The 21,184-nt window shown below is 58.1% G+C and overlaps 2 protein-coding genes across 20 annotated transcripts in view; both read right to left on the reverse strand.

The window, feature by feature from the left end:
• Positions 1–2,212, reverse strand: part of CPEB1 (cytoplasmic polyadenylation element binding protein 1) — a 59,391-nt gene extending 57,179 nt beyond the window's left edge. For 6 of the 12 annotated variants that reach the window (XM_079763981.1, XM_079763979.1, XM_079763977.1 and 3 more), the window contains exon 1: positions 2,089–2,212. In XM_079763981.1, the coding sequence (XP_079620107.1) occupies positions 2,089–2,103 (15 nt within the window). In that variant the 5' untranslated portion in view covers positions 2,104–2,212. Of the gene's footprint in view, positions 1–1,320; positions 1,775–1,876; positions 1,991–2,088 lie in introns of those variants that run through there. The other 6 variants (XM_079763975.1, XM_079763982.1, XM_079763984.1 and 3 more) reach the window with 5 other exon arrangements.
• Positions 2,213–12,532: 10,320 nt separating this feature from the next.
• Positions 12,533–21,184, reverse strand: part of AP3B2 (adaptor related protein complex 3 subunit beta 2) — a gene marked incomplete at its 5' end in the record, with an annotated part of 33,337 nt that continues 24,685 nt past the window's right edge. For 5 of the 8 annotated variants that reach the window (XM_079763899.1, XM_079763901.1, XM_079763900.1 and 2 more), the window contains 12 exons: positions 12,533–12,863; positions 12,966–13,104; positions 14,953–15,050; positions 15,283–15,367; positions 15,994–16,222; positions 16,390–16,496; positions 17,043–17,103; positions 17,225–17,408; positions 18,198–18,321; positions 18,676–18,784; positions 19,217–19,335; positions 19,906–20,092. In XM_079763899.1, coding sequence (XP_079620025.1) covers positions 12,713–12,863; positions 12,966–13,104; positions 14,953–15,050; positions 15,283–15,367; positions 15,994–16,222; positions 16,390–16,496; positions 17,043–17,103; positions 17,225–17,408; positions 18,198–18,321; positions 18,676–18,784; positions 19,217–19,335; positions 19,906–20,092 — 1,593 coding nt within the window. In that variant the 3' untranslated portion in view covers positions 12,533–12,712. Of the gene's footprint in view, positions 12,864–12,965; positions 13,105–14,952; positions 15,051–15,282; positions 15,368–15,993; positions 16,223–16,389; positions 16,497–17,042; positions 17,104–17,224; positions 17,409–18,197; positions 18,322–18,675; positions 18,785–19,054; positions 19,112–19,216; positions 19,336–19,905; positions 20,093–21,184 lie in introns of those variants that run through there. The other 3 variants (XM_079763905.1, XM_079763902.1, XM_079763903.1) reach the window with 3 other exon arrangements.

Genomic DNA, 21,184 nt, shown 5'->3' on the forward strand with positions numbered 1-21,184 from the left:
CAAGCTTGGTGTTGAGCCTGGAGGTCTTACCACCTTGAGCCCCTTCCTCCGAGCCCCGCGGACACTGCGGACACTGAGGGGGGGGGGGGTGCCCCGGTGAAGGGGACCAGAGAACGGACCCACGTCAAGCGCTCCAGCCTCCCGTCCGCAGCACCAGCAGGCCCCGCTGCCCTTCCAGACGTGGGGGGGCCTGGCCCGGGGCGATGGTCACAGGACAATGCCAGCGAGGGGGGTGGAGGGCGGACTTACACACGGGGGCTGTCAACTGTCCGAATCCTAGTTCTGCCAGGCGGGCGTGCACAGCCAGGCCGCCCGGGTGGCCAGCGACACCACCGCGACCAGAACAAAGCCGAGGGGCTCTGGCAAGAAAGCTCCTTGAGGCCGGAGACACCGGGGAGCCGGAGACACCGGGGAGCCTGCCACCCCGCGAGGGCCCCCCGCGGGCCTCCCCACAGAGCGGAGCTCCCGGAACAGAATTCCCTTCCACGGACCCCGATAAAAACTAGCCGACCAGGACCCACCACCACCACCACCACCACCACCACCACGCCGACGCTTCCACGGTTCTGTTCTGCCTGTTTGGATCGGTAGCCAGGGAGACGAAGGAGGCAGCTGCCAAAGAAATGAGGAGGCACCACCGGGGGGGGGGGGGGGGGGGGGGAGCCCTGGCTGCCGGGTGGGGTGTGGTGGGGTGGGGGGCGGCGGCAGGGCTGCTGGTTCCAGGGTCCCCGGCGGGTGCTGCAGACTTCCTTCCCAAGTCCCCCCCCCCCCCCCCAGGGCACCGTGCGACGGGGCAAGGCCTGCAAGGTGCATCCGTGCAGGAGAGCCTTTCCCGGGGGGCCCCTCGGGCAGCGCCGGGCCCCTCACAAGGAGGCGGCCTTGCCTGAGCCCTCTGGGAACGCGGCGAGCAGGCCGGGGTCAGCGTGACCGTGGGGAGCACCCACGCGCAGGAGAAGCCAGAGAGGGATGCCGCCGGGGTCAACCCAACCTTCGGAACCTCCCCGGGTCTGAGGCCCCAGGCCCCCCACCCCCACCCCGGGAACCACGGTGGGTGCAGCCTCCCTCCTCACCAGCCTGTGGTCAGGCTGGCAGCCCCTATGTCTCTTACAGCTGCTCCGCCACACCCATGGCCACGGCCGGTCCTCTTGGACCCGCCCCCCGAACTGGGTCCCCCCCCCTCCGCCCCAGGCTGGGCCCCGGGGCTGAGGAGGAGGATGGAGCCGCGGCCACGTGCACGCCTCTCGGCTGGCCGGCGCCATGCCCGCGCCGCCGCCTCCTCAGCCCCCTCAGCCCGGGTGTCCCCACGTCCCCGGGACCCACCTCGAGCCGCAGGTTCCACAGCGCGAAGCTTGGCCGCACGTGCCCGGCTCCCACCGCGCGAGACACACCTGGCGAGCGCGGCGCCGGGGCCACTCAAACGTGTGAAGCCACGTGACCTCCCGGGCTCAGGAAGCGCGCGCAGCACGAGGAGCCAATCCTTCCGCCTTAAAGGAGCCGCCGCTGCTGCCGTCGGGTGCCTGTCGCCAGCGGCCCCGCCCCGCCCCACCCAGGCCCTGCTCGCCCCAGCCCCGCCGCCTTCTGGGCACGACGGAGACTAGCGGGGCGGGGGGGATGCTGCGAGGCGCGTGAGTTCCGGCGCCGCCGGTGGCTTCGGGACTCCCGTGCGACGGCTACGGGGAGGAAACAGCGTCCGGGGACGGGACTTCCTTCCGTGAGCTCGGCTCCCGTCTGGACGGACACTCCAGGCCACTGGGCGTCTGCAGCGCAGCGCCGAGGCCCCGCTGGCCCCCCCCTAGAGGGCCGCGGCGCCTTTAAAGCCAGAGGCCCTGAGTCACGAGGCGACGCCCTGACCCCCGCCCCCTCCGCCGCCACTCACCCCCGCCACGCAGAGGCCCTCCGCCCCGCGGACACGTGACCCGCACCCCGCGGGGGATCCAGCGCACCGGGACCGGGACAGGGACAGGGACCGGGGAGGGGGGCCCCCCGCGGGCCGGGCGAGGCTGCGCACGGACCGTTAGTTGCGGCTGCCCGAACGCGGCCCCGCCCCGCCCCGCCCCGCCCCGGCGGACGGACGGCGGTAGCTCTTACCAGCGGGGACGCCATGGGGCTGGTGCGTTCCTGCGGGCCCGGCGGACCGGCTGCGGGCCCGGGGCGGCGAGGAACGCGCAGGCACGTGCGCTCGACTCTTGCAGCAAGCCGCGAACAGCGCCGCGCCCGGACCCGCTTATAAAGCCTCGCGGAGCCGCCCGCCCCCGCGGGATGCGGAACACCTGTGCCCGGACCCTCCGACCCCGCCCGCCCGGCCGCCCGCTCCGCCCCCTCCAGGGCTCCGCCGCCCACCAGATGGGCGCCCAGCGCGGGCGGCCACAGCCACACACACACACACCCTCGGACCTGAGGGCGCCGCTCACCTAGCGACCCTGGTCCAGTCGCTCTTCTCGCCGGGCTTGTTGACCCTTTTGCAACGGGGGGCGCGATGGACAAGCCCCGCGACGCTGCAGCGACGCTTTGGGGCCGTCAAGCCTGGAATGTCCAGAGTCCACGTGGCGCTCCTTCCAGGACCCCTTTGGGGGCGAGGCCAACCCGGCGCATCCCCGCCGGAGTCTGCGCCTCGGTTCCCGCGGGCGCACCCCGCGCTGGGCCGGCTGATCCGCACCGGCACCGGGCGCGGGGGCTGGGATTCAGGAAACTTCCAAGGACTCCGGGGACCTCCGGGGGCCCCCGGGGGCCGCGCTTCCCTGGGGAAACCGCTTCCGACCTGCCAGACTGCAGCCGGCCGGGGGAGGTTCACGGAGGAGGTACAGGGCGGGGTCCGCGGGGGGGGGGGGGAGAGGCCACCGTGGGGTGGCTGGGGCCGGGGGCGGGTTTACGAGGGGGGGGCGTTCCAGGCTGGGACCCCGGGCAAAGGCGGAGAAGGGGGCTGCCCCGGCTGCTCCCTCTGACCACCGTGGAGGATACCGCGCTGTGCTGATGCCGCTGGAGGGAAGCCTGGGCTCCGTCCGTGTGAGAAGGAAGGGCCTGTAGGTTTGCAGACAGCGGGGAGCTACTGAGAATTGTAAACGGGAGGATGGCTGCATCAAGTTCTTTGGAGATGATATTGGAGACTTAGTAGAGGTTGAACAGCCAAAGGGGAGGAACAAGGGACCGGCATGAGGAGGAAAGGGGCCAGCGTTTGTGGAGCGTTTACTGAGTGTTTTGCATGTGTTATCTCCTCCTCATCATCCTATCTAATAATCCTGTCTAATAAAGAGGGAATATGCTAATAGACCATCACTCTGTCCCAAAGATGGCTGCACCCACAGCTGAGGCCAAATGCCCAGGAGGAGCCTTAACAGCAATCAGCAGGGACCTGAGGCTGCACCCCCCTGCCTGGCTGGGCTTGACAAGGGACCTCAGGCCATGCCCCCCACCCAGCCAGGCTTGACAGGGGACCTCAAGGTGCACCCCCAGTGCTGGGCCCAGGGAACTCAGGCCACGCCCCACGCCCAGCAGGACTTGATGGGGGACCTCAGGCCATGCCCCCCAATCCTGGCGCCGGACAAGAGGACCTGAAGCTACGCCCCCTTCCCGGTGGGGCTTGACAAGGGTGGGACTGGCCAGGTCTGGATCTAGCCCAATGGGGCGGGGGGGCAGGGTCTGGGTCTCACCCAATTTTGAGGCACATGTGGGTGGGCAGGGACTTGACTCTGGGTCGTGTAGTGCACCCCAGACTCTGACAGGAGGAAGGTTTTCATATATATTTTACTAATTTTCTTTCATCTCTGACACTTCTATTATAGAGAAAGGGCAAATAGCAATATTAAATTATTTCCTCTAATTAATCCCCTTTTAATGTGCACAAATTTCGTGCACCAGGCCACTAGTAATAGAATAATAAGCTGGCCTTTCCTGAGCATCTACTATGTGCTTGGCACAATTCTAAGTGTTTTATCTCTGTTAACCCATTTTGCAGATGAGGAAACTAAGGCTTAAAGAAGTTAACTAGCCCAGACTCCTGGCTAGAAGTAGAAGAGTGAGGTTTCTGGCTTCAGAGACTGAAGTCTTAACCACAGAAGACAAAATTCACAGCAACCTTTTGTGTACACTTTGTACTGCCTGACCCCAGGGCTCACTAGACAGTGAAGGAAGTTGTGGCTGAGTTCACATACAGTCATGGCCTCGTGTGTGTGTGTGTGTGTGTGTGTGTGTGTGTGTGTGTGTGAATCCTTGCTCCCCACCCATATTGGCCAGGCCCACAGGGTGTACAGGAACAACAGTACCTCTGACCAGAAGGGCAGGCTGTGCAGAGTGGCAGAGGTGCAGATCTTAAATAACGTGGTCAGGTCCCCACAGCTGGTCACTGGCAGAAGCAGCAGGAACAAACAGGCAGCATTATCCATTCTCCCAGTCAACAAACAGCCTTTGAGCCCAGCTATGCCTGGCACCGTCTCTGCAGTCAAGGCCAGCGCTACAATGCAGGTTTGAAGTGTAACTAATTGGCTGGCGTGTTAAAGGCACGGACTGGGGGACAGGGGAGACCTTGCAGTCTTCTCTATGCTCAGGTGTTCAGTGCTTCCACAGCAGGCAGAGAGCGGAAAGAAGGGAGGCTGCTGGGAGAAACAATTTTCCTGGTTGAAAAAGATGAGCAAAAGGGCATTCACTTAAGAACTCAAGCCCACAAGCTAAGGTGAGCTCACAGTGTTTGCTCAACCTCTGCCAAGCTGTGTGCGGAAGAAAACACGTTCATTGTTTTGTGTGTGTGTGTGTGTGTGTGTGTGTGTGTGTGTGTGTCCTTTTTTTAGGTGCGATGAAAGAAAGCGGATCAGCCCTACCTTTCATCCTACACAAATGTAAATTCAAAGTGCATTGAAGAAATAAAATATAAAAAGCATTACTTGGACATTTTTTAGAAGAGAATAATAGATTTTTTTTTCTTTTTTCAGAGTGTGGACGGATTTTGTACATATGGAACAACAAGTAAAGGATATAAATGAAAATCGATACATTGGAGCACATTGGAATTTACAAATCTGGTTTGTCAAAAGATACTTAAAACTTTAAAAGACAAGCCATAGACGGGAAAATGGTATTTGCAATTTGTGATCTACAAGGTCTAGTTTCCAGAATATGTAAAAATTTCTACAATGAAGAAAAAAAAAGACAATCCCATAGGAAAATGGGCAAAAGATGGGGAGTAGGAACACAAATCGCAACAGACAGGAGTAGGAACACAAATCGCCAACAACCATATCGTTGGTGCCTACCCTCACCACTCACCAGGAAATGCCAGTGAAACCTCGATAGGATCCAGTTCACCCATCTCAGACAAAATAAAATCTCACTTCCGGTCACTGCCGGTGAAGGTGTGGACTGCTTTGGCCACTTGGGTTTTTGCTTTCATTTTCTACATTTTTTAAGAAAATTCTTTATTGTTTAAAGTATTACATATGTCTCCTTTTCCCCCCATTGACCTCTCCCCTCCTGCTCCCACCCCCCAGCACATGCCCTCACCCCCTACTGTCTGTGTCCATGGGTTATGCTTATATGCCTGCATACAAATCCTTGGGTTGATCTCTTACCCCTCCCACCCCCCCCCGCCCCCACTCACGCTCCTGCCTTCCCTCTGAGGTTTGACGGTCTGTTCGATGCTTCTATGTCTCTGGATCTATTTTTGTTCATCAGTTTATGTTGTTCATTATATTCCACAAATGAGTGAGATCATGTGATATTTATCTTTCTCTGACTGACTTATTTCGCTTAGCATAATGTTCTCCAGTTCCATCCATGCTGTTGCAAATGGTAAGAGTTCCTTCTTTTTTTACAGCAGCGTAGTATTCCATTGTGTAGATGTGCCACAGTTTTCTAATCCACTCCTCTGCTGACGGGCACCTAGGTTGTTTCCAAATCTTAGCTATGGTGAATGGTGCTGCTATTAACATAGGAGTGCATATATTTTTTCCAGTTGGTGTTTCTGGTTTCTTGGGATATACTCCTAGAAGTGGGAATTACTGGGTCAAATGCGAGTTCCACTTTTAATTTTTTAAAGGAAATCCATACTGTTTTCCACAGTGGCTGCACCAGTCTGCATTCCCACCAGCAGTGCACGAGGGTTCCTTTTTCTCCGCATCCTCGCCAGCACTTGTCGTGTGTTGATCATTTTCTACATTTTTTTTAAAGTTGAGGGATAACACACATTCCATGGAGTGCACAAGTCTTAAGTGTACAGCTTAATTTTTTTACCTACCCACCTACCTACCCAGGTAACCACCACCCATGGGGTCCCATCGTGCCTCTTCCCACCTTACACCCTCTGCCTGAGGTAACTATTCTTACTGCTCTCCTCAGGTTCATTCTGCCTGGTCTAGAACTTCATAGAAGCACTTGGTTTCTCTCATTCAACGTGTTATCTGTGAGATTCACCCATGTTCTCACACATAGCAGTAAAATCCTTTTTTTTATTGCTAAGTAGTATTCATCACATGGACATACCATCATTTGTTTCTCCTGTTTCCTGTTGATTGGCCTTTGAATTGTTTCCAGTTGGGATATCCTATCTAATAAAGAGGGAATATGCTAATTGACCATCACTCCATCACAAAGATGGCTGCACCCACAGCTGAGGCCAAGTTCCCATAAGGAGCCATAATGAGCAATCAGCAGGGACCTGAGGCTACACCCTCCCCACCCCCGTGGGGCTTGACAGGGGATCTCAGGCCGTGTCCCCCACCTTTCGGGGCTTGATGGAGGACTTCAAGGCATGTCCCCCCTCTCCCCCCTGGGTCTGGGCTGGGGGACCTCAGGCCACACACCCCCATCCTGGTGCCGGGCCAGGGGACTTGAGGCTACGCCCCCTGCCTGGCAGGGCTGGACAAGGGTGGGACTGGCAGGGTCTGGATCTAGCCCAATTGGTGGTGTGGGGGGGCCAGATCTGGGTCTCACACGATTTTGAGGTGCATGTGGGTGGGCGGGGACTTGACTCTGGGTCCCGTGGTGAGCCCCAGACTGACAGGAGGAAGGTTTTCATATACATTTTACTAATTTTCTTTCATCTCTGAAACTTCTATTATAGAGAAAGGGGAAATAGCAATATTAAGTTATTTCCTGCCGAAACCGGTTTGGCTCAGTGGATAGAATGTCGGCCTGCGGACTCAAGGGTCCCAGGTTCAATTCCGGTCAAGGGCATGTACCTTGCTTGCGGGCACATCCCCAGTAGGGGGTGTGCAAGAGGCAGCTGATCAATGTTTCTCTCTCATAGATGTTTCTAACTCTCTATCCCTCTCTCTTCCTCTGTGTAAAAAATCAATAAAATATATATATTTTTTAAAAGTTATTTCGTCTAATTAATACCCTTTTAATGTGCACGGATTTCATGCACTGGGCCACTAGTTATGAATAAAAGTAGCTGTGGACATTCTTTTTTCTTTTCTTTTTTTAAATGTATTTTATCAATTTTTTACAGAGAGGAAGAGAGAGGGATAGAGTTAGAAACATCGATGAGAGAGAAACATCGATCAGCTGCCTCCTGCACACCTCCTACTGGGGATGTGCCCGCAACCAAGGTACATGCCCTTGACCGGAATCGAACCTGGGACCCTTGAGTCCGCAGGCCGATGCTCTATCTACTGAGCCAAATCGGTTTTGGCATGCTGTGAACATTCTTGATGTTCAGCTCACAGCTTCTCTGGTGAGCAATTGGGCAACGTTGTCAAGTTGCAGATGTGTATACTTCACGACCCAGCAACTCCACCCCTGGGACAACACGTTATAGACACTTCCACACGTTAAAAGCGGCGAGAGTAAAAATGCCAATGGCTATGTTATTCATAACTGCAAAAATACAAAAAACTAACCTGAAATGCCCACCAACAGGAGTGTGTCAGTAAATTGTGGTCTAGTCATACAATGGAACACTATATGTAAGTAAACGTCAATGACATAAAGCTAATTGTATCAAGGTGATGGCTCATAAGTAATATTGTATGAAGAAAGCAGGATCTAGGTGCACACTTGTATACAATGCCACTTATACACAATTTTAAAACATATGGTACAGGCCCTAGCCGGTTTGGCTCAGTGGATAGAGCATCGGCCTGCAGACTGAAGGGTCCCGGGTTCAAATCCGATCCAGGGCACGTACCTCGGTTGCAGGCTCCTCCCCAGCCCAAGCTCTAGTCAGGGCTCATGCAGGAGGCAACCAATCGATGTGTTTCTCTCATGTCAATGTTTCTCTCTTTCCCTTCCTCTTCCACTCTCTCTAAAAAATCAATGGAAAAATATCCTCAGGTGAGGATCTGAAAAAAAATAATAAAATATATAAAACACGCAGTACACTATCACTGGCTGGGAACACGTCTGCCTGCATGTAATAAAAGTACAAGAAAATGCATGGCGTTGATAAACAGAAAATTGAGAATAGTGATTCCCTTCAGGCGGGGATGGCCGAGCTTGTGCAATGGGGAGTACAGAGGATCAACTGAAGGCGTAAGTGCTTTGCTACTTCAGCCAGGGGACCAGTACACAGGTTGGTTGGTATTTTCTTATTATTTATTTTTTTTAAATATATTTTATTGATTTTCCACAGAGAGGAAGGGAGAGGGATAGAGAGCTAGAAACATCGACCAGCTGCCTCCTGCACACCCCCCACTGGGGATGTGCCCGCAACCAACGTACATGCCCTTGACCGGAATCGAACCTGGGACCCTTCAGTCCGCAGACCGACGCTCTATCCACTGAGCCACACCGGTTTCGGCGGTATTTTCTTTTTAAGCTTGACATGTATCATCAGGGCCGTTCACTCAGGCGGAATCATGGGGTGGAAGATTTGAAAGGAGCTAAAAACTGGAAGGTCCTTGGCACGAGGACAGGAAGTGACCAGTGAGACATTCAGAGGGCTCGGGAGGTGTGGGCACCCCCCGGCGCTGCTCACCCCGCTCAGCCCTGCCCCAGGCCCAGCTGTGAAGCCTCAGAGACACCAAAGCCCAGTCTGCACTGAAGGGCCATAAGGACGGGGTTCCCCGTGGTCAGGATCGAACAGTGGGGCCCCAGTGCTTACTCTTGGTAGACAGGTCAGCGGGATGGGACAGGGAAAGCCGAGAGGGCCAGACCAGCACCATCAAGTGGGTGATGCGGGCAGGTGTGCCCCATGTTACCCCATTCTCCATACCTCCTCCTGGGCGTCACCCTTCCAGGCACTGTTTGCTGTTCTCCTCTTGACCCTGGAAGACAAACTGACCAGGCCCTGTCACCCCAATTCCCAGCACAGGAAGTGCTGAAGGAGGAAGGAGGGGCCGGAGGCAGGCCTTCACAGTAGAAAAGGGGTGACTGAGAGGATCCAGATGTGGCAGGGAGTCAGGGAGGACATTGGCAGTGAGGACCCTGGCTGTCCAGGGGCCAGGCCCTCTGGTGGGTTAGAAAGTTCCTCTTTTCCTTTCCTTGTCCAGTCGGCCTAGGAAAGTCCCGTTACGCACCCAACCTCCACCCCTCCGGTCTGCAGGCTGCGCCTTGAGGTGACCCTCAAGGTGCCCGGTGCAAGGTGCTGACTAGCACAGGGGGCAGGATGGGGGTTCAGCTGTGGGCACAGCTAACCCACCCCTGGGGTCCTCCTAGCTTCCTAGGTGTCCCTAATGGATCTGTTCCCCAGCCATTGCAGCGAGCCAGTTGCTATAGAAACTGGAGCCGTTTCTCTTACCCGTTTGCCAAGGCACCGCCAGGAAGCCGTCCTGGGCTGGGCCCCCGTTCCCAGCCTCTCACCATCCTCGGACCTGTTGAGGCCTGTGGTCAGGCTCAGACCTCCTGGGTCCACGTTAATGCTCTACCCCACCTTGCTGGGGCACTTTCTGCCTCTGCCAGTCCCTGGGTGGCCATGACTTCTATCCCCTCCCCTAAGCCCTCCCTGGGCTATTGTATTTCTTAGAAAATCGCCCCCACTTTCCTTCTCCTGCACAGAGAGAGAAAGGGAGTCCACCATTCAGATGCCCCTGATGGTGGATCAGTTCCACCTGCAGTGACTCTGGGCCCCGCCTCCCCCCCCCCTCCCCGCCGCCCCAGGCTCTCAGAGGCAATGGCTCCAGCTGCTCCCTGGTGCCACAGAGCCCAGCAGGTCCCTGGAGCCAGAGGCAGGGGTGTGCCCCGGCACTGCCGTCACACCTGCTTCACCATCGGTGGTGTGATCCCACTTTTATGTGGCAGGGGAGTTGGGGAAGACATTGGCAGAGCTTGGGCTGGGGAGGAGCCTGCATCTGAGGTACGTGCCCCGGATCGGATTTGAACCAGGGACCCTTCAGTCTGCAGGCCGATGCTCTATCCACTGAGCCAAACCGGCTAGGGCCTGTACCATATGTTTTAAAATTGTGTATAAGTGGCATTGTATACAAGTGTGCACCTAGATCCTGCTTTCTTCACACAATATTACTTCTGAGCCATCACCCTGATACAATTAGCTTTATGTCATTGACATTTACTTATATATAGTGTTCCATTGTATGACTAGACCACAATTTACTGACTCACTCTCCTGTTGGTGGGCATTTCAGGTTAGTTTTTTGTATTTTAGCAGTTATGAATAACATAGCCATTGGCGTTTTTACTCTCGCCGCTTTTAACGTGTGAAAGTGTCGATAACATGTTATCCCAGGGGTGGAGTTGCTGGGTCATGAAGAATACACATCCACAACTTGACAACGTTGCCCAATTGCTCACCAGAGTAGCTGTGAGCTGAACATCAAGAATGTTCACAGCAGCTTTTATTCATAATATCCCAACCGGAAACAATTCAAAGGCCAATCAACATGTTTCCCGGGCAGGAGTGTTCAGGGGAAAGATGGTGAAGCAGGTGAGAAAGCAGTGACAGGGCTGTGGCCAAAGAACTAGGGACCTGGTCATGGAGGGTCAGATGGAGGCCCCACATCTCCAAACTGTAACTGGGCATGTTCCTTGTAACCCAGTTCACCAAGATGCCCTGGGACGAAGGCATTCCAGGATCCAATTAGTTAGTTGGGTAACACTGAGCTCTAACCCCTCCTGGGTGGGCGGGGTGTCACCATGCACATTAGCACAGTAAAGGCTCGGAGAAGGCCTGTGGGAAATAAACTTGCTTTAATCCATGATTCCTAAATGTATTTGATCAGACTTTCTTTTTAAAAGAACATATGCTAGCCCTAGCTGGTTTTGCTCAGTGGATAGAGCGTCGACCTGCGGAGTGGAGGGTCCTGGGTTCGATGCCGGTCAAGGGCACGTACCTCGTACCTCGGTTGCAGGCTCTTCCCCGGCCCCTGATCTGGTCGGGCTCATGCAAAGGCAGCCAATCGATGTGTTCCTCTCACATTGATATTTCTGTCTTTCCCTCTTTCTTCCACGTTCTACAAATCAATGGGAAAATAGCCTCAGGTGAGGATTAAAAAAAATTTTTTTAATAAATAAAAGAACATGTGCTAACGGAACACCTCTTGTACCTTTTGGGAACACTGCGCACGCGGCCTCTTTACTCACCGGGAAAGGTATCGGCAGGGCCCAGATCCTCACTGCCACCCCCGGAAGCCTGTCCCAGGTGGAGGGCTCTGAATGCTCCCTACTCGGTGTCTGTGGGGCAGCAGCGTTGATGGCTGGGACCTGTGAGAAGTCCTGGACCTCGGGACCCACCCCCACCCCCACCTCCGGCTCTGAGTCTGTCCCTCCCTGGGGGATGGGACAGTGTGAGCAGCTGTCCCACACCTGCTGTTCCTCCTCCTCCACGATGGCTAGCTGGTCACCGCCCCGCCAGTTGGGGGCTCTGGGCCCTGTATCCACAGGTAGTCGGCCTGTTTTGAATTTCGCACCTGGTTGGAAAACTCCCCACAGCATGAATTCTCCTTCCCGAGGACCCGTGAGGGGACCCAGGGGGCCAGCCATCGAGAGGCTCAGAGGAAGGACCACGTGGCCTTTCGTCCCTGCTCACATGTCTCTTCCACTGAGACGCCTGGGGACTCGGAGGCCGTCCGCGCGGGGGCTCCAACCAGAGTCACCCCTGAGTCAGTCCAGCCTCCCTAGTGGTCAGTCACGAGGGTCTAACGCAGTGGTTCTCAGCCTTCCTAATGCCGCGACCCTTTCATACGGCTCCTCATGTTGTGGTGACCCCAACCATAAAATTATTTCCGTTGCTACTTCCTAACTGTCATTTTGCTACTGTTATGCATCGTCATGTAAATAACTGTGTTTTCCGATGGTCTTAGGCGACCCCTGTGAAAGGGGTCGCGGCCCACAGGTTGAGAACCGCTGCTGTAGAGCCTAAGACCATCGGAAAACACAGATATTTACATTACGATTCATTAACAGTAGCAAAATTACAGTTAGGAAGTAGCAACGGAAATAATTTTATGATTGGGGGTCACCACAATATGAGGAACTGTATTAAAGGGTCGCGGCATTAGGAGGGTTGAGAACCACTGGTCTAACGGAACCCTTAGCCACTCTGCCCCAGCCCCTTAGAACCCAGGAGAAAGGAAAGGTGAGCTGGCCTCTAGGGAGAAGACCTTTATTGAGAATTTGCTCCATAAATAACTACAGAAAGTGCGGGGTGGGGGGAGCTCTGGGGGCTGTCTGACATAAGGAATCTTATCTGAAACGGGGGGTGGGGGGGAAGAGAGAGAGAGAGAGAGAGAGAGAGAGAGAGAGAGAGAGAGAGGAAGGAGGGTGCTAACAGCCCAGGTGTCATGAGGGAGAAACAAGTGGCAGAGAAAGAAGCCGGAGCACTGGGGGGTCACTGGGTCAGAGCGTGCACCACATCCTTCACCAACATGGTGCCGATCACCATCTTCTCGCTGTTGACTGTCAGCTGGGCAGGGCCAGGGGGCCGCGCGTCCAGGGTCAGCAGGACCAGGCTCCCGCTGGTCAGTGTCCTCCCTGCAAACCTGAGGGGGCGGGAGGGAGGGAGGGGCTCAGCCCCTGCTGTAGGGGCCCTCCTTCAAACCAGGCCCAACAGCCCATCTCCTCCTCAGGGAGAGGCCCGGTACCTGTACTCATCAGACGTCCCACAAGGGACACGACCCAGGTTGGCCGTGGCGGTCACTTTCTGCACCACCGTGTGGTCACTCCGGCAGCTGTCCGGCAGCGTGAGCTTCTCTGTGATCTCGTTCATGCCCGTCAGCTTTCCTGGGGGCAGAGGTCACGATGAGGGCCGAGGCGGTGCTGGGCTCACCTGGGTCTGCCCACGGAGCTTCCTCACCAAGTTCTCAGCCTGGGCAGGCCTGAATCCCTCACAGCCTTGGGGAGGGGGACATCTCACAGGTGGACCCCAACTTCACCTGGGGCAGCAGCTCCAGACCTGGCCAGGCGCTCACAGCACTCGGGAACGTCTCACTCAACATGGCTGACCTCTCCGGTCCGCTCACACGCTCTCAGGCAGCCCTGGGAGCCCCTTGTCCGCCCTTCCGCCCGCCTTCTCTGCAGCCTCTCTCCTTCCTCTGAGATGCTCCATCCCCTCCATGCCTGACCGGTGGTATTTTCTTGCCCCTGTACCTTAAGCCTCTCCGTGTCCAAGTCTCCTTGCTCCTAAGAAGTCCTCTCCAGAAGTCAGATGCTCCTCATGCCAAGGCTGTGTCTCCCATTCAGGGCCCACGTCCTCTATAGAGGACTCCCTTTCCTCAGTGGGTCTCCTTCAACCCACTGCGACTGGCCCCGCCCCCTTCTGATTGCCCCGCCCCCTTTTGACAGACACCGCCCCCTTTGACTGGCCCCGCCCCTTTGACCACCCCGCCCCCTTTCTCAATGACCTGCTCTCCCCAAGGCTCCTATCTGCTGGCTCTGAAGGTCTGAAGCATCTCCCCAGGGCGCTCTCACTCACATTCACAGCTTCAGTTCCCACTTCTGTGCTCGGGACTCCAGCCCGGAAGTGCTTCCTGGGCACAGACCTACATTTCCAGCTGCATGCCCAACGCCTCCCCCTGAATTTCCCAAATGCATTGCAAAACCAGCTTAGCCAGGGCTAACCTTGCTCTTCCCTCACCCCTCGCCCAAACCCATTCTTTCTACCAGATCAGGGGTTTGGCAAGTTACAGCGGGCAGGCCAGATCCAGCTCCCCACAGGGCCCACAAAGCCTAAAATGTTGGCTTTATGGCAAACTGCAGAAAAAGCCAAAGCGTGCCGACCCCTGGTCTAGGTGAAGGGCACTGCCATTCTCCCTCCCATCCAAGCCCAAAATTCTAGAACAGCTTCTATGCCTCCCTCTTCCGGGGCCACCCACCCCAGCCCCCACTCCCTTTGTCACGGCTCCAATCCTGCTCCTCACCGTCTCTGGGCCCATCTGTTGCAACAGCCTCATAAAATGGTCAGAATTTGGCCCCAGGTCACACACCACGTGAGTGCAGGTTCGGGACCTAAACCAGGGCTTCTCCCATGGGGCTGCCCTGCCTCCTCCAGCGGCTGCAGGTCCTCCTGGCCCCAGTCCCGGCGAGAAGGCTGCCAGCTTCCTCGGCCCGAAGCAGAGGTCTGAACCCGGCCCGCCCTCACCCAGACAGACACCTTCCCTGACGCCTCCACCGCCAGGAAAACCGAATCCAAGGCCCTCCTCTCTAGCGATGGGGCTGGACCCTCCAGCCTCTGCAGCCCCGTCCAGCTCTGAAATTCCAGGACTGACACCCTTCAGCACCGGAAGTTCGAGGCTTCCGGAAACGAGGCCAAACCTGCCTTCAGCTTCGTTCTCACCACTCCCCTGTGCTGCGTCCTCGGAGGGCGACCCTTCCCGGAAACGTGCACCGACACGCACCCGCGGTGTTCCCCCAGCTGGAGTGCTGGCCTCGAGTTCCCGGCCCGGCCAAGTGCCCACTCTCTCCACAGCCTGGCTGAAGCGTCCCGGCCCCTGCGGAGCCGCCGTGGAGCCCCCGCAGCGCGCCCCCCCCCCCCCCCCCCGCGCTCTGATGAGCTGAGGACCCGCCCCCCCCATGGCTGTGAGCTGGAGCTGAGCTGTGGATGGCTCTGAGCCCCGCCCAGGGCGCACTCACCCTGTTCCTTCTTAAACTCATTCTCACTCATGAACACCGGGGCCATCAGCTCCCCAACAGGCGGCTGAATGGAGACGTAGAACTGTCGCACTTGGGTGCTGGGTGGGGGGAGAAAAGAGGGGGGGGGGGCAGTGAGGCCCATCTCTCCCCTCGCCTCCCACTTCGGGGGCAGCAGGAGAGGGAGGTGAGACCGCGGGCCTGGGACGGCTTCCAGACCCTCCACATCATGACGTACCCCCGGCTGCCACCACCTCCAGCTCCACTCCACTGTGACCCCACCTCTCCCCGACCCACCCTCACCCTCATCCCCACCACGAGGTGGATACCCACCACAGCTGGAAGTTGGCCGCCTGGGTGGAGTCACAGAAATTAATGCCCATGACAGCAGTGGCAGACTCTCCGGGTGCCAGGGACTCTGCAGGGGGTGAGGCGGGCGGGGGAGAGGGAGACACACGGTCACCAGACAGGTCTGCACCCCAGACCCATTCTCCCTCCTCTGCCAGAGCCGGCCACTCCCAGCTGCCTGCCCTGGGGAGACTGTTCCTGGTTTTCTCCTGAAATCTAAACACCCCCCTCCACCCACCCCACCCCCAACACACACACTCATCCACTGAAGTCAGTCTTTTTTGTTTTGTTAATCCTCACCTGAGCATATTTTTCCATTGATTTTTAAGGAGAGTAGAAAAGAAAGGGAAAAACAGAGAGAAACACATCGATTGGTTGCCTCCTGCAGGCACCCCAACCAGGGCCCGGGCTGGGGAGGAGCCTGCAACCAAGGTACCTGCCCTTGACCGGAATCGAACCCGGGACCCTTCGGTCCACAGGCCGATGCTCTATCCGCTGAGCCACACCAGCTAGGGCTGAAGTTAGTCTTGAAGTAACCGAGCCCAAGCACCCCCTGCCCTGATCAGGACCCGCTCACTTCCTAGTCTGTCTTGCCCACTGGGCATGGATCGTGCTAGACGCCCGCCCTCTCTGGCCCCTGGCCCGGCAGGGAGAGGGCATCAGCAGCTGCAGAGAGTGACTGCCTGGGAGCCGCACCGATTTCTGGGAACTCCTGGATACTGATGCCCGCAGGCAGTTTGGGGGTGCCCACATGCAGGCCCTTGATGGGGGTGTCGGAGCTGTTGGAGAAGTGGATGTGCAGAGACACCATGTGGGGGTCCCCAGAGAAGGGCTGGCGGCTGAAGGTGTAGTCCACAGCCAGGCCCTCGCCCGCCACACGGTGCAGCAGCTCCTGCCGCCCCACGCCCGACACCGGGCTCAGCAGCTGGACGGGAGGGAGAAGGGGATGGGAGTGAGCAAGCAGCAGCCTGCCCAGCCCTGTCCCCACCGAGGGTCACAGGCACAAGGGCTCAGCGCTTTCCCTTTCATCACCCCACACACAGATCCACACCCCAGGGCGTAGCACAGAACTGCGGGTCCCATCCCACTCACCGAGGGCACCAGCGGGGAGTCCGTGAGGGTCAGGCCCTCCAGGTCTGCGGCCAGACTGCTGGACACGACCGTGGGGGGAGACACAGGCTGGGCACTGGGAGGGGTGACTGTGGATAGATGAGGAAGACTATGGGGGGAGAGGGAAAGTGGAACTGGCCCGAATTGAGCAGGGCTCAGGGAGCAGACGATTCAGCACCATGGACAGCGGGGCAGGTGGCAGCCTGATGGCTCTAACCACTCTCCACCCCAGCCCCACACCTAGTGCCCTCTCAGGCCTGAAGATGTGTCCTTTTTTAAGTATATATATATATATATATATATATATATATATATATATATTTTTTTTAAGTTGATTTCAGAGAGGAAGGGAAAAGGAGAGGGAGAGATAGAAACATCAATGATGAAAGAGAATCACTGATCGGCTGCCTCCTGCACGCCCCCCACTGGGATCAAGCCCGCAACCCAGGCATGTGCCCTGACCAGGAATCAAACCGTGACCTCCTGGTTCGTAGGTGGATGCTCAACCACTGTGCCACGCTGCCCAGGCTGTCTGCTCCCCCCAACCCCTGAGGACCCTAACTCAGAGCTCCCTCAGACCTTCCTAAGTCCCACCCCCAGGCCTCCTTCCCCATGACCTCTACCCTCAAACTCACAGTCCTCGAGATCCAGCAGGGAGACCTCCTTGGCTGCAGGGGCGCTTTTGCTGCTGGGAGGCTGCAAGAGAACATGGGGTGTGGGCATGGGAGGGAGTGCCCGGGTACAGGACACGCTGAGTGTTCCAGAAGGTGGGAGGGCCCTGTCCCTGAGCCCACCCTTCTCGACCCCAGACTCTCACCGTCTTCTTCCTCCAAGACACAGGTTCTGCCTGCTCTTCCTCGCTCTCCGACGACACCTCGGACTCTGAGGAGCTACTGCTGGAATCGCTGCCCTCATCTGAGGACGAGCCTTCTCCTTGTCCCTCCATCACCTTCTTCCTCTTCTTCCTCTTGCTCTTCTCACCTTCCTCTTCACTCTGTTCACTGCAGGATGGGGGTGGGGGCAGATAGTACTCAGGCCCAGCCTGGGCTCCCATTCCTTGCCTCCCAGAAGAGTGGGAAAGCCCTGAAAAGTGGGGGTGAGGTAGGGAGCCTGGGCCAGTGGGTCCTTTGCCAGCCAATGCCCGATTGCTTCTCCACGCTGAATCCTTGAGACCTCCTGCGGCTCCTGAGAGCAGTCTCGCAGGAGCTGGCCAGGGGTCTGCGGGAGCTGGCCGGGGGTCTACGGGAGCAGGCCGGGGGTCTGCGGGAGCTGGCCGGGGGTCTACGGGAGCAGGCCGGGGGTCTGCGGGAGCTGGCCGGGGGTCTGCGGGAGCTGGCCGGGGGTCTGCGGGAGCTGGCCGGGGGTCTGCAGGAGCAGGCTGGGGGTCTGCAGGAGCAGGCCGGGGGTCTGCGGGAGCTGGCCGGGGGTCTGCGGGAGCTGGCCGGGGGTCTGCGGGAGCTGACTGGGGGTGGGCAGGGGCTGGCCGGGGATCTGCAGGAGCAGGCTGGGGGTCTGCGGGAGCTGGCCGGGGGTCTGCAGGAGCAGGCCGGGGGTCTGCGGGAGCTGGCCGGGGGTCTGCGGGAGCTGACTGGGGGTGGGCAGGGGCTGGCCGGGGATCTGCAGGAGCAGGCTAGGGGTCTGCAGGAGCTGCCCGGGGGTCTGCAGGAGCTGGCCGAGGGTCTGCAGGCCCCACCAGCTCACCAGGCTCAGGGACTCTTAGGAGACTGGCCTGGACTGTGTGGTTAGCCCTTCTTTTCCAGGAGAGACCCCAAACCCCACCCTTCTCTTACCTCTCGCTGCTCCTCCCCTTCTCCTCATCCTCGTCCTGGTCTTCATTGTCAGACTCACTGCTCGACTCCCCAGAGCCGCTCTCGCTGCTGCTCTTGCTGTCCGGCTCGCTCTCGGACTCAGGGTCTGCGGAGGAACCATCTCAGGGACCCTCCCCCCGCCCCCCAGTGCAGGCCTCCCAGTCCCCAGCAGGTGCCCTGGGCTCGCAGCTTCAGACTCAGCTCTGACACTGCAACCCTCCCCTGACCTGCCCCTGGTTCCAGGTGCCACCCAAGCCAGCAGGGACACAGCTGGACCCCCATGGACAGAGACCTGCACACACACACCCGGACCTGCAATCCCTCAGGTGAGTAAACACATAGGCAGGTGCACATCCCCTTGGATACACAACCGGGTCTCACATACACACACGCACACACACACGCCTCAGACAGCATACATGTGGGCAGCAGCACAGGGCCCAGCTCTCAATCTCCTCACCGCTGTCTGCGGACTCCGTGGGGCCCGACTCGCCCTCAGAGTCCGAGTAGAAGGGTTTCTCCTTCTCCTTCCTCTTCTCCCGATTTGAGCTCTTGGTCCATTCAGGTACCTGGAGGTGGGGGGCGGGTAAGAGAGTCATTGAATTGTGGTTGGGGAGGGGGAATGAAAGCACAGAGCCTCCTTATCCTTCACCCCACCTCTTCCGGGGCCCTGGTCCTGTTCCAGGAGGAGCTAGTGAGGGGCAGCTGCTCGCAGAGGGGGCACTGGCAAACCAAGGAGGGGACAGAGAGGGGGGAAGGCTCGGGGCCAGCACGCAGGGGAGGGGGACAGGAAGCACTGCAGGCCGAGCAGAGGGCACACAGCACACGGGTGTGGGGACCTCAGTGTATTCGCCCAGCAGGCCCACGTGGGTCTCAATAAGGGAGAGATCTTCTTCCTGTGTGTGGGGAGGGTGTCAGGAGGGCGTGGCCAGCACCCGAGACACCAGGCTCCCTGCCGTCTGTCCCTCCACCTGCGCGACTCAACCCCCACCCCCGCTGACCTCCACGTTGCGCACGGAGGGGTCCGGGGCTTCCTCGGGCCAGTCTGGGAGCTCCTGGTAGCCTGTGGCCTTGGCATTGAGCAGGTGGGACAGTGAGCCCAGCTGGAAGTGGTCCCGGTCTGGGGGCAGGGTGAGAGGTCAGCCTGTGAGTTTTTTCCTAGGGGCTGGTGTTGATCCTGGATGGGGAGGGGGAGGTGCCCTAGCTGGGTAGATGAAAAGGTGGTTGTGCCCCTTAATCGCTCTTCCACCCTGACCTTCAGGCCCACGTGCTGGAAGGAAGGTGGTCTGGCCCGACCAGAGCAGGCTGAGGGGTGGAGGCAGGTGGGGGCAGAGGTGCTGGCCCATGGGTGCTGCTGGCCTGTCTGCTCGGGTCTGGCCCTGGGTGGTGGGAATGTGGTGTCTCCTCTCTTCCGGGGCAGTGGGGGCTGGCTCAGCATCGCCAGGTCCCACGAGGAGGCCCCGTGGGGATGAGCATAGCGACCAGGAACGAGAGGCTGGCCTGGCTGGGTCAGGGCCCGGAGGGGTGAGAGCCCCGTGGGAGCAGGAGGGAGTCAGGGCCAGAGGAGGGCAGCACAGAGACTTGCGAGTGGGGACGGTGTTGAGAGGAGAAAAGGGACAGTTCCCCTTCTCCCAGGAGATTTTCAAATCTGCCCCTTCCCTCAGATGGGGGTCCCCAGTTCAGCTCCCACCTTTGAAGGACGACTCAAGGACGGGGGCCGGTTTGGGCGCCAGGAAGAGCTTCTTGGCGTGGCGGCTGAGGGCCCCGCCCTGCTCGGAAGGCACGATGAGCTGCCGGGTGAAGCGTGCGCGGTCACGGATGTCATAGTTCTGGTCGTACTTGGCCAGACTCAGCACGTACTGGGTCAGCAGCTTGGTCTTGGGGGCAAGAGAGGGTCAGCACCAGTCAGGGAGTGGGGGACACGGGAGGTCCCAGACCAGGCTCTGACCGGCACCGCTGCACGCTGCTGCCCTCCCTCTTGGACCGCGGCCTCCCCCTCCCTCCACCCCAGTCCTTCCCACAGGCTTTGTGTTCCCTCACCTCCCTGACTTTTTTTTTTTTTTAATATATTTTATTGATTTTTTACAGAGAGGAAGAGAGAGGGATAGAGAGTCAGAAACATCGATGAGAGAGAAACATCGATCAGCCGCCTCCCGCACACCCCCACCGGGGACGCGCCCGCAACCAAGGCACATGCCCCCGACCGGAATCGAACCCGGGACCCTTGAGTCCGCAGGCCGACGCTCTACCCACTGAGCCAAACCGGTTTCGGCCTCCCTGACTCTTGACCCCAACTTTTTTTTTTTTAATCCTCACCCGAGGATATTTTTCCATGATTTTTGGAGAGAGTGGAAGAGACAGGGAAAGACAGAGAAACATCGATGTGAGAGAAACGCATCGATTAGTTGCCTCCTGCACGCGCCCCGACCAGGGCCCGGGCCGGGGAGGAGCCTGCAACCAAGGTGTGTGCCATTGACTGGAATTAAACCCAGAACCCTTCAGTCCACAGGCCAACGCTCTACCCACTGAGCCACACTGCCTAGGGCCTGACCCCAACTTTGACAGCTGCCTTTTGGGCCTTGGACTCCATTCGTCCTCAGAGTTGTGGTCCCAAGTTTGTGGTCTCCACGGCCACAGCCCTCCCCTGAAAGGCTCTACTGAGAGCAGAGCCAACTGCAGAGCCCGTGCCGTGGGCTTGCTGGAGTCACAAAAGTCCCGGCAGTGAGGTAGCTGTACCCCAGACCCCAACCTCTCCATTTCTGCCCAATCCCCGCCTAGTCCATCTGTCTTTTTTTTTTTTTTTTTTTAATATATTTTTATTGACTTCAGAGAGGAAGGAAGAGGGAGAGATAGAAATATCAATGATGAGAATCATGGATCGGCTGCCTCCTGCACCCCCTACACTGGGGATAGAGCCCTGAACCTGGGCATGTGCCCTTGACCGGAATCGAATCCGGGACCCTTCAGTC

This window comes from Cnephaeus nilssonii (assembly GCF_951640355.1).
Source record: "Cnephaeus nilssonii genome assembly, chromosome: 24".
NCBI classification, from domain to species: domain Eukaryota; kingdom Metazoa; phylum Chordata; class Mammalia; order Chiroptera; family Vespertilionidae; genus Cnephaeus; species Cnephaeus nilssonii.